Source organism: Hemibagrus wyckioides, linkage group LG20 (assembly GCF_019097595.1).
Source record: "Hemibagrus wyckioides isolate EC202008001 linkage group LG20, SWU_Hwy_1.0, whole genome shotgun sequence".
NCBI classification, from domain to species: Eukaryota; Metazoa; Chordata; class Actinopteri; order Siluriformes; family Bagridae; genus Hemibagrus; species Hemibagrus wyckioides.
Window position 1 is genome coordinate 6,923,196 of NC_080729.1, and position 12,357 is coordinate 6,935,552.

At 38.6% G+C, this 12,357-nt stretch overlaps 1 protein-coding gene and 1 long non-coding RNA gene across 5 annotated transcripts in view; one reads left to right on the top strand and one right to left on the bottom strand.

Annotated features, from left to right (window-relative positions):
- septin4b (septin 4b) overlaps positions 1 to 12,357 on the top strand; it is a 59,721-nt gene that overhangs the window by 40,179 nt on the left and 7,185 nt on the right. For 2 of the 4 annotated variants that reach the window (XM_058418504.1, XM_058418506.1), the window contains 8 exons: positions 8,485 to 8,581; positions 8,695 to 8,781; positions 9,319 to 9,442; positions 10,094 to 10,228; positions 11,195 to 11,312; positions 11,464 to 11,565; positions 11,745 to 11,841; positions 12,007 to 12,169. In XM_058418504.1, the coding sequence (XP_058274487.1) occupies positions 8,485 to 8,581; positions 8,695 to 8,781; positions 9,319 to 9,442; positions 10,094 to 10,228; positions 11,195 to 11,312; positions 11,464 to 11,565; positions 11,745 to 11,841; positions 12,007 to 12,169 (923 nt within the window). Of the gene's footprint in view, positions 1 to 4,850; positions 4,995 to 6,778; positions 7,091 to 8,484; positions 8,582 to 8,694; positions 8,782 to 9,318; positions 9,443 to 10,093; positions 10,229 to 11,194; positions 11,313 to 11,463; positions 11,566 to 11,744; positions 11,842 to 12,006; positions 12,170 to 12,357 lie in introns of all 4 variants that reach the window. The other 2 variants (XM_058418502.1, XM_058418503.1) reach the window with 2 other exon arrangements.
- LOC131370920 (uncharacterized) overlaps positions 1 to 12,357 on the bottom strand; it is a 35,603-nt gene that overhangs the window by 22,906 nt on the left and 340 nt on the right. The gene's annotated exons all lie outside the window — the stretch shown is intronic.

Sequence of the window (12,357 nt, forward strand, 5' to 3'; positions counted from 1 at the left end):
GCCCTTTATTGGTCTGGCTCACAAAGAGCTCTGCTGTGCCGATCCGAACAAGCGCATCATTCACAGCTCCAGTTTACACGTGTAGCTTCTCACAAGATTCTGACACAAGTCCAGTTACTTTGACCTGCTAACGCAAAGCAATTCAGAATGACCCAGATACCTGAAAACTCCATTGGGTGCAGGTGTCTCAGCCTCTGATGAGCCGGACTCAGGTGTTTCACCCGCAGTTTTTTGGAGCATCATGTCAGAGTTAATGTTTGGGGTCAGTTTTGAGTGGAGTTCTTATTACAGTTTGTCACTGCAGCATCTGGCTTGATCCTTTTAGGGACCTAAATATATATCTGGGTTTTTGTAAACTTGTGCTTTACATGTGCTACACATATAAAATCGAACTAATTTGAATCATGTGAGCATAAACAAAGCTGACTACAACCTTTATGGTTACAATCTTACTGACTCTACACACTCCATTTTCTCCCAATTATCCCAATTATTTTGCCAGTTTCCCCACACCAACCAGCTATGGTACCATAGCTACCAGTCACTGAAGGCAAGGGCACACATGTGCTTTGTCTTAAACACATGAAGTGAACCACTACATCTTGTCAAACTGATGCAGTCATCTTCATACATGAGCTCACAGAAACGCACAACTTTGGATGTTGTTTTGAGCAGAGACTAATACCATCCTCTAGCACAGACAGCACTCTCTTAAATCGTCAGATTTAAGAGTGCGCCACTCATAAGTCTTGGGACTTACGAGTGCCACTCATAAGTCCCAAAAACTATATTGAAACATTGTGACAGTGATCTTTTCGGTGTCTGATATAGTCAGTGGATTAAAAACTTAACAGCATCTTGTCTTAAAGTCCAGATTTTGTGTGAAGCTCTTGGTGCTAACATTACATTATGCTACTGTGCATGTTGGAGGATGAGCCTGTGGTCGGTTGTCTGCAGTGCCACTTGGATGGCTTGTTAAACTCCTGGCCACGTTTACTTCCCAGTCTTCTTCAAGCCTTCTTTGATCAGTCAAACGTCTTCTTTTATTTTTGCTCGATATCCTCACTTTCTCTCCCAAGACTCGCCCTGTTACTCAGCCTCATGAAGATGATATTACGAGCCACATTTAGCACCAAAGCTCTAAAGTTTTATAGTCAAGGGTGTAACTGTAATCTATATCCAGCACATCCCATTCGACCTCTTGACATTTTCTGTTGGTTGTATTCCTCTCTGCCCAATTAATCATAGAAAATATAAATAGAATGGAACCCAAAGGAGTTTATATTATGCCTTAAGTGCTTACCTGCTGCATAATGTATTCCCCTAAACAATTTACCCAGCATGTGTTCGAAAGGTTTTTCCCATCATGACTTGTTCCCTTGTATTTTGACTGAAGATAGATAAGTACCTCTCTGGAGCATTGCCAAATCAACTGTGCCATCCAGGCTTCCCAGGAGTCAAGGCTTTTGTTGTTATACACTTGACTGTATATTTTAAAAGCATGTTCTTTACTTGTATGTTAGTGCGGTGCTAGAAAAACCACAAGCTTTACCTCATCCGAGATCCAAGATTGCAGCCTTTCAGCCTCCCTCGCTTTTCACAGCACTTACTTTAGCTACACAATGGAGCCTTTGAGGACGTTAAATCACCCAGAAACAAACTCGACTGGGTGGAATTTGTTATCATGGACTTTAAAGGATACTGCATGTGTACGGTTGATAAGTCGTATTAATGATGCACTGCGTTCTGATCATGTTTTGTGTGAACTGCTGGAACTGTTCATGGTAAAACAAATGTTTGTGTGTGCATTACATGATGTTGGTTCATTCCACAATGTTGGTTCATTCCACATGTTTGTGGTTTTGGAAAAACCTTTTCTTGAAAAGTTTTCAATGGAGCAGGAGTAGTTTCAGTTATTTTTACTACAAGTTGCTGAGAAAATTCCAAAGATTGACATTGAACATTTGATACTGCATGGATTGGAGGTGATGTTCACATACTAAATACTTCTGTAACATTTGTGTTGCAGTCTTGGAAACCCACTGGATGTTGCTGTGTCTGAATTCTGTTAAACAGGCAATTGACCAATGATATATGCAAAAGTTTTGGCGCCCCTTTTCAAATCTTTTTCTGCAAAGATTTTTGAACGATTAGTTTTTATTTGATTAACAAAATAGTCTTGGACACTGTAATGACTGAGTACTAAACACCCCACTTTGGCAGATTCAGAGCACTCTCTTTACAGAATTCTTCTAGTTCTGAAATCACATTTGAGATGTAACTATACATTTTCAATGAAGTTTGAGTAAGAGGACAGTTAGGGGCATTTTGAACGTTTCAGCTTGAACAGTTCATAGTGGATTTCTTTTCTTGACTGACATCAAACATCAAACATCTACCTATGCTGTGATTCCTGGCTGCCACACAACCCCACAGCCTTAATAGATCCACCCCAGTGCTTAGTAGTTGGCATTATTGGTATTCTTTTCATCAAACGCTGCTTTATTTCCCTCCAAATATACCTTTGGTAATTGTGGCCAAAGTGGTTAAGATCATGGTTATGCAAGCATTGCTGCAGAGTAGAATAGTGTGCCATGACTGAGATGGCAGTTTTGCATTGCCTTTCTGGCCAGCATGTCCATTTTCTTGGATTTTCAGATCTGGCTTGTTGACATTTATGTTGTATGTTGACAGTTCTTCTTAGTTGCCAATTTCCCAGAGACATTTCAGATTTTTTAGCCTTCCATGCATTGCATGCATCAACTATCTTCATTTCTAGGATCCTCAGACAGTTGTTAGGAACTGTATATATATTATATATATAATGTTAGTATGGAAGACAATTTGTTTTGTAATTGTTATTCCTAATGTTATTTCTTGACTGGTTTGGTGTTTATGCATAGTTCCCCACCACTGTCAGCAATATTTGGGCTTTAATTCAATCTGTTTCTTAGAAGCTTTTGGTCATTGAGGCTGACGATAGATGAAGAGAAAGATAATGGCACTGCTGTTGGATCTATTTCTCTCTGAAACTTTCCACTTTCCTGTGGAGCTCTGATGCATCTCTTCAAATGTTGCCTTCTCAGCTCGTAACTTTGGTGAGATTTTCCACTACGTGGAAAGAAGCAGAGTTGCACAAAAAGCTGGTTAAAGACTTAATTACAGTAAGAGGTTGCTGGCTGAATGAACTGTCAGTCTCCTTACCTTACTTCTGCAATACTCATTACTGTGAATTTCTAGAGCATGACCAGTGACTAGAAGCATTAAAAATGCACATAAACAAAAATCCCATCACTTTGACTGGGTCACAGTTAGTCATTTACTGCATCATTATTTGACAGAAACTCTGACATGTCACACACAATTACAGCATCATGGATAGGTCAGATTGGAGTTCTGTTGATTGGTCCCCTGGGGGCAGCTCGATGAGGCTGAAGGACATCATGACCCAGAGCACGCTGTTATAAAAGACCAGCCATTGGTTTGGTATCTGGGTTTGAACAAGGTATGTGGAGTTGGATTTGTTGAGCCAAGAAATTTCATTTGTTTAATCCTGTTTCACAGAGGTTTCACAGGTAAGCACTGGTTAAAGAGGTCTATAGGTAAGCCTTTTGAGCAATTTAAGCTCTTCTTATAAGTGAATGATGTGTCCGTATGTCTCTTTCCAACTTTTTCCGTGTTTTGCTTCCGGAGATTGACTCTTTCTGATTCACCACACACAGCTATTTTCCAAAACGAGGACATTGCAGTCTTGACCTACTCTGAGACTTTATCATGGATTATAAGGAGTGCTTTCTATTTCTGAAATGTAGGCTGAGCAATATTTAAAGACGCTATACTTGAGACACTGTGGTATTGTTCACAGCTGACAGAAAGGGCACATATTACTTGCTAAGACTAGAAAAACAAAACCTTTATGTATGTATGTTTTTTTTTTTGTTTGTTTTTTACCTCAATATAATTTTTAATGAAGGAAGCCTGTAGTTACACTATTGACCATTGTGTTGAAATTAGGTCAGTATAGCCTGGTGTTGGTAAGCTGATTACACATCGATCTTGCAGCACATAGGGCTGAAACAGGTCAGCATCCTCAAATCAAATGAAGACTAGAATCTGTTAAAAAACCATGAGCGCTATCTTTGTAGATTCTAGTTTCTGTACCTCACAATGTTTTGAAACTACATCTAATTTTGGCTAATGATCCAAAATCAAGAACAAGCAAGCCTGTCTGGCATGGAATTCCCAGCTGTCCTCAGTGATGAATACTTTTGCCTTTAGGGTTTCAGTCTGACTTTTCTCCTTCAATTGCACATAGTTTGTGAAATGTTCATGGGTGAAAGGAAAACATACTCTATATGGTAGTACTGACTATTTCGGGTATTGTGGAATTATATTTGTTGCAGTAAATTTAAGGTTCTGCTGTGCTCACCATAGTATATTTTAGGAACTTGCTCAGACTCTATGCTTTTCGAAGATAAGTAGTTTAATGAACACTGACAGGCCTAGACGAACAGACTCGTGTTGATATATGTCATCATCTTAGATATTTTAGAAATGCTTGCCATATGAAAACCACTTTGAATGTTGTACGCTCCCAGGCATAACTCAAGTAGGCCGCTTGATTTGCTTTTTTTTCTGGCATCCTTCACCATTTTTAGCATCCAGTTGTGGCTTTCAGACCTCATAACTTTCACCAGCTCATTTTGTTTTTTCTTCTTTCCCTGTCTGTCACATCCTCCAAACATTGCTGTGACATAATGGACTCACTTGCGACTTTTACACATTTACCTTCACTTCACCTTTGCCCCATTTGCATCCTACTCTAAATGTATATCCCTTCCTGTTTGGAGATGGCAGACTGCACAGTAACTCCTGTGGCAATGGAGGACAGTGAGCAATGGAAACCAATTGAAGACTGTCACAGTGGTGTGCAGTCTGATGACCAGGACTCCATTCCAGCATCTCCTAAACCAAAGAAGTATGAGGAAGAGCAGGTACTGGCAGCCATTCCTTGCCCATCATGAGTCAGTTTCCTGATTTTTGACATTTTCTGCATATTCAGGTTATTACTGGTTGGAGACAACCTGCAATGTCGCTGCATGATAACCTACATGGTGTGCTAATTTTCAACAGTTTTACAGTTCTCAGCAAATTGTCTCTGAAACATTGTTTTATGATCTAGCTAACAGCTAACTTGTTAATTTGTCTCACAGACTTATAAGCCTTATAGCAAAAGCAGCTAGCTATATCTAGCTAACAGCTAACTTGTTAATTTCTCACACAGACTCATAGGCTGTGCGTCAAAAGCAGCTAACTGTATCTAGCTATCAGCTAACTTGTTTGTCATATAGACTCATAGGTAATTTGACAAATAAAGCCACTAGCCATAAACAGCTAACCGCTAACTTGTATACTAGCCACTAGACTCTACAGAATGCCAGTCATGAGAGTTTCCTGAGTGACTGTCGGTCATTTTTGTATGAACCGACCTCGAAACCTGAAGCGCTTAATGGATGCACCAAGTAAATTAGCTGAAGAATTCTAAGAATGCTTGCGTCAGGTTCTTTTGTGAGAGTATATGTAATTTGGTTTTAAATTGCTTCCTTTAGTTAATGTTCTTGCACTTCATTCTTCACATGGTGTCGAATCTACAGCACTTCTGTTTTCACGCAGGATCTGTCAAGTTTGATTTGGATGCAGTGGAACTAGTGCCACGTGTGCACTTTCAGTCAACACCTGCTATAATGCAACGTGTCTAATCCAGCATCTGGAAATATAAATATGCGTCTGAATTGATTCATATCTGGAAACACTTGAGAAGCAATATATCATGGTTATTTGTTTCAGACTTCTTGCTACAGTCATAAATATCTGGACAGTGACAATTCTTGTTATTTTGCCAGTTTAGGAATTACAGCAATTTTTACCTAGTCCCTTTATTTTCACAAGCTCAAAAGTAATCGGATGAACTAATATTCAGATTTAAGGATTATTTTTAATGTTCGAATGCAAATCCTTTGTAGGCAATGACTCCCTTTAGTCTGGAATCCATGGCCATCTTGGGGCAGTGGTAGCTCGGGTGGTAAAGGTTTAAGCTCAACACCACCAAGCTGCCACCGTTGGGTTCTTGAACAATGCCCTTAACCCCACCTACTTCAGTGGCCGACTCTGCGCTCTGACCCCAACCCCCAAGGATGGGATATGCGAACAAAGAATATATGTGACAAATAAAGACAACTTAACTTAATCTTGCTTTATCCAGGCCTTTACTAAGTTGCCTTCAGTAGCTGCTTGCTTGTCTCAGCCTTCAGTAAATAGAAATCATGCTCTGTTGGGTTGAGGTCAGGTGACTGACTTGGCCATTTGAGAACATTTCATTTCTTAGCCTTAAGAAGCTCTCAAGATTGTACATCTGGAGTAGGACAACCCTCATTTAACTAATGCACTTTTTGATCTTTTCGGTAAAATGTGTATATTGACTGTTGTGAGTACTAATAACTCTCTTTGAACTTTGATTCATTTAATTCATTTCACTTGCTAAATTTGCTCCAAAACCCCAGAAAGATAAGGGGCTCCAAAAAAAATTGTTTGTTTCCCGAAGCTTGTTTGCTATCACAAAGTTCTTTCAACTTTTAACACATTTAAACACTAAAACATCTCTTCAATTCCACCCCCTCACCCCAACCCACCCTGTTTTCCCAAATCTTACACCCCTTATGCAATTCTTTCTTGACCACTCATATCATCAACCCATGCCATGTCCAACCTACCCCCCTAGAACTCAAGCCACACCAAGGAAGATTCAGAGGACTCTGAACTGGAAAATATCATGGGACATCAATCTGCAAGAGAGGGGCACCTATTTGCCCCTTGTGAGGCTGAAGTTCATGACACTCCCCACACAGAGGGAACGGCTACTTATTTGAGGCTTCCTGCACTATGCAGAGCCCAGGGGGAAGTTGAGTCTGACCTCAAGCACAACATTCAGGCTGGATATGTGGATCTGCCACCTCCCTTCAGCCCACCACCCATCAGCCCTTCCAGGCCCAAGAGTCCATGGGGTCGCTTTGACCCATATGACTCTGCTGAGGTAATGCTGGGAGACCTGGTGTAGAGGATGGATTTGAATGGAACAAATCGTATCTTAAGAATGACAGTGGAATTGTTTTTAAAGATGAACTGAATGCGTGACTGGATTTGGTGGCAGCATTGACCATAGTTTGAGTGTTAGATATCAAGCTTAGACACAGGAACCAAATACTTTTCTGTGCAGGCATGTAGTAGTATTTTACAGTAAAGCAGCTCCATGGTACCCAGCTCGTTCTTGAGCTCGGGTTGCTCTGTTTTGCATATTCTCCATGTGTCTGTGTGGGTTTCCTGTGGGTTCTCTAGCTTCCTCCCAACTCCCAAAACATGCTGTGGATTGTGGATTGACTACTCGAAATTGCCCCATGTGTAGACGAGTGTCCAAGGTATATTCTTGCCTCGTAACCAGTATTCCCAGGATAGACTCTAATTCCACCACAACCCTGGCCTGGATAGACTGTTAGTAAAGATGAATAGGATGAATTAATGAAATCTATTGTTTAACTGTTCAATCAATCAGTTAATCCGTCCTGGGTAGCATTTTACTATGCTTTAATTTCCGCTATTCTGGTTTTGTTCTACCTCCAAAAACATACTTGGGGATACCAGAGTGCCCTAAGAGGTGAGTTTCTTCAGTTTTGAGACTGCTAGAATAAGGCTGGGTTTGTAGCCCACACACTTCATAATTGACGTACAGTGTAAACACAGCCAAATAAACATGTGCTACTCTACAACGTGCAGGTTTTTTTGTAATGGTGCATCAGGTTCTATTTTTTCCATTCATCACCACCTCTAAAAATCCTTCATCCTTTATTTAGTTCAGCTAAGTGTTTTATAGTTTTAGTTCATATCAGTTGGCAGTATTCAGATGACTTACAGAAAGCTCCAAAGTTACATCAATAATTAGTAATTAATTACACTTACAATGACCTTGCCTGTGTGTGTGTGTGTGTGTACCTTCTGAGACTCCAGATACACGCTTACATATAGTAAATAAATGTATGACTGATGTATATCTTTCTTTTTTTTTTTTCTTTAAGTAGAGATCACTATGGCTCTGGATCTTTGTTGAAATGCTGTAGAGTGCACATGTCTAAAATGCTGGTGGTCCTTTCCACACTTGTAATTTGATCTAATTAAAGCGGCTGCTTTTATAACCTCCGTTATATACATCCAATTTTGTCACCATTTGGTTTCCCAACTACTGAGGAACTGTGCTTTGCTGCTCAGCTTAAAATAGCAGAGAGCTGAAGGGATCCCATATTATGTAATTTTCTGAAATACCACGTTCAGTTCGGTTTCTTGCCAGGTTCTTTTCAATGCCTAAATGTTCAGTCTGTGCTACAGCAAACTGCAGGTTACTCTCTCTCTCTCTCTCTCTCTGTCTTTTTAACACAGGACCATGATAAAGAGTATGTGGGTTTTGCAACCTTGCCAAATCAAGTTCACCGCAAATCTGTGAAAAAGGGCTTCGACTTCACTCTAATGGTAGCAGGTAAAATAAACCTGATTGTAATTCCACTGAGGAGTCTAAATGTTTCTCTGGGTTTCTTTGGGGTGACCCACTCTTTCTATTTTTTCTCATCGGCTCCTTTTGTGTTCTTTTAGGGGAGTCTGGACTGGGCAAGTCCACCCTGGTAAACAGCCTCTTCCTTACAGATCTCTACAAAGACAGAAAACTTCTCAATGCTGAAGGTAATCCAGATGTGGTTAAAATAAGACATAAACATATTCGTCAAAGCAGTGATTCAGTATTTTCCCCAAATCCCATGTATTAGTTGCCCAGGAAACTTTAGTTTATTTTGTACACAAATTTGTATATTTATGCGGTTTTTAATTTCCTGTCAGATTATATCTTAAAAGCTAATCTTAAGCTAGAAAAGGAAATAAGAGGGTTATGTTACATAGCATAGTAATAGAGCATGCTGTTTTCAGAAAGACGTATCAAATAGGCTAATTTGTTTAGCAACCGAAGCCAATAGGGCACATAGCCAATGGCTAGTTGAAAGGAAAAAACTCTTGGGTCACTATATCAGCATCTGAATAAATTCCCACAGTTCCTTATTTTTCAATATTTCTTAATGGACCACTTAAAGCGTATATTCTTACAGTGCATTACATCAAGAGAAGAACTTGCATGCTGTTCATTTTCTGAAATCTGCCCAAGATTTATTTGTTAATGCATTCTGCATTAGTCTGATTGGAGACATGATTAGCTTGTTTTCGTTCCAGAGAGGATCACCCAGACGGTGGAGATCACGAAGCACACAGTGGACATCGAGGAGAAAGGCGTCAAACTCAAACTCACCATCGTGGACACGCCAGGCTTTGGGGATGCAGTTAACAACACTGAGTGGTATGAGTTTTGTGCTCCGTTGATGTTATGATTCAGGAATAACCATGCACTAAAATACATATAATCTATACTTCTTTCATTTTGATTAAAAATGGGATTCCTCATAAGGTTCCTAGCATCATATCAGGGATCTACCTGGAACCTTTTTTTGATAGAATAAGACTCTGTTTAGAATATGGTTTAACAGAGAACCTTTAAGGGTTTCCCCAGAGAGACAAAACAAAGGTTTTATCTGCGATTTATCTTAAGAATGTAGTTTTTTTATTTTAAATTAAAATGAAATTTAATTTTCATTATGTAATTAAGAATCACAATAAAAAATAAATTAAAATATAATAATAATAATAATTATTATTATTATTATTATTATTATTTAATATAATTAAAATATTAATAAATATAATAAAGTAATTGTGTAGGTAATCAGTGAATTTATGTTATGAAATAAAAAAGCACATTTATTTATTTCAGTTATATTCTGTTTTATAATTATAATGTGATACTCTATTTAATTATTTATTATTTTTATTTACACAACATTTATACACTATACATATGTGCCTTTATAATACATAATTTCTTAGATTTTTTTTAAAGAAACAAATAAGAATAATGTAAGTAATAATAAATTATTATAAATCATGATTTCAGCTGGAAGTCAGTCGCCGACTACATCGACCAGCAGTTTGAGCAGTACTTCAGAGATGAGAGTGGCCTGAACCGTAAAAACATACAGGACAACCGCGTACACTGCTGTCTTTACTTTATTTCACCCTTTGGTCATGGGTATGAAAACACACACACACACACACACACACACACACACACACACCCTAATATGCAGAAACACACAGACTCAACCATAAAACGCTTCATTGAAATTATTTCAGTTGTGACGTGTTTTTTTATCAAAGTTCGCCCTCTAGTGTCAAAGTGTAGTAATTACATCTGTCTGAAAAGGTCACCTTCTCCTGAAGCTCAGAGAGGAAACACTCTCTAATAGAAAATGAGCAGTCTTCCTTTTGGTTAGATATTTATACACTTTATATCTATATTTACCTGTACATGTAGTGCTGTACAAGAGTCTTAGGGTCTTTATTTATTCGTTATTCTTCAAATTTTGTTAGAGATGGTTATCTTTGGAATTCTGCATTTTTGAGTCCGTACAAAAGCGTTTTAGATTTCCAAGAATTTTTTAAAAATGTTTTTACGGGAAAATGTTTGTTTGTCAGACCACGGGCAAAACTGCTTAAATTGACAACTATTTTAAAAAAAATAACATTTACGATAGTTGATATTTGCATAGTGTTTACTTCACACTTATAGAATTATTCTAAGTAGAAAGATTTCATTTCATTACGTTTGTAATCATCTTGTCTTTACAGTATTTCTTTGCACAGTGCATCAGTGACTCAAATGAAGCGTTTCGCATTGTTTATTGCAAATAGGCGTCTCAAAAGTGTCATTTTTCAACATAATCTCTATTTTATTCGATGCATTCAGTGTGTTTTAGTGCTAAGTTGAGTTTAATGCTAATTAGAAGTGACGTTTTTCTTCCCCCACTCAATATGAAACAATAACCAAGTCTTTTAAGAGCAGAAGAGAACAGGAAATCATGAAAAATCAAAACATCTCATTCTGACACTGATGCATTTTATACACAAGTTGTGAATCTAGTATTCTGTTTTAGTACTTTTTAGCTGTGTGTGTGTAGTGAGATCAGGTCTCCTTGTTTTTTTTATTTCTTTGCAGTCTCAGGCCTTTGGATGTGGAGTTTATGAAAGCCCTACATGAAAAGGTCAACATTGTGCCAGTCTTGGCCAAGGCAGACACTCTCACCCCCAGTGAGGTCAAGAAAAAGAAAATTAAGGCAAGCAAAAAAGAAGAAATTGTATCCTGTGCTATGTTGTGTGATATTTTTTAATCCTTAAGCAGAAAAAAAAAACGTATTAGTTTATAGAATTATACTGTGAATGTTTGTGTAGATATTGTTAGAAATTAAATTGGATTCCTCCTGGCAGATTCGAGAGGAGATCGAGCAATACGGCATCAAAATCTACCAGTTTCCTGACTGTGATTCAGATGAGGATGAGGAGTTCAAACAACAAGACCAGGAACTGAAGGTGTGTCTATACTAGAGGTGTGTGTGTGTGTGTGTGTGTGTTTAGGCAGAGAAGTGAACAAAAAAAGGAGAAGGGAAACTACCTGCAGTGCAGCAGATGCCACTGCAATGCCTCAGTTCTCATAATAATCACTCTCTCTGTCTCTCTCTCTCTCTCTTCCTCCCTCTCTCCCTCTGCAGGAGAGCATCCCTTTTGCAGTCATCGGCAGTAACACAGTCGTTGAGGCAAAAGGAAAGAGAGTGCGGGGACGACTTTACCCTTGGGGCATTGTAGAGGGTAATTTTTTGTATATAAATCATTATAGAATAAAATGTTGAACATTAAGGATAGATAGGTAGATAGATAGATAGATAGATAGATAGATAGATAGATAGATAGATAGATATAGATATAGATATATAATATAAAATCATTATTAATTTTGTGTGTGTGTGTTTCCAGTGGAGAACACAGCACACTGTGATTTCATAAAGCTGAGGAACATGCTGGTGCGCACACACATGCAGGACCTGAAGGACGTGACGCGGGAAACTCACTACGAGAACTACCGAGCTCAGTGCATCCAAAGCATGACGCGCATGGTGGTGAAAGAGCGCAACCGCAAGTATGAAGCAAACACACTGACACATCTTCACATATATAGGCGCAGACACAAAGTTCTCACAATGTATTGACTGTTGTTGTTCACTAAACCTTTGTGTCATTATAAATAAATATTCTGCACTTTTGTATAGACATACTGTATCATTCAAATGGGTAAAATCCCAGGGTGTAAGACAAAAGCAAAATAGA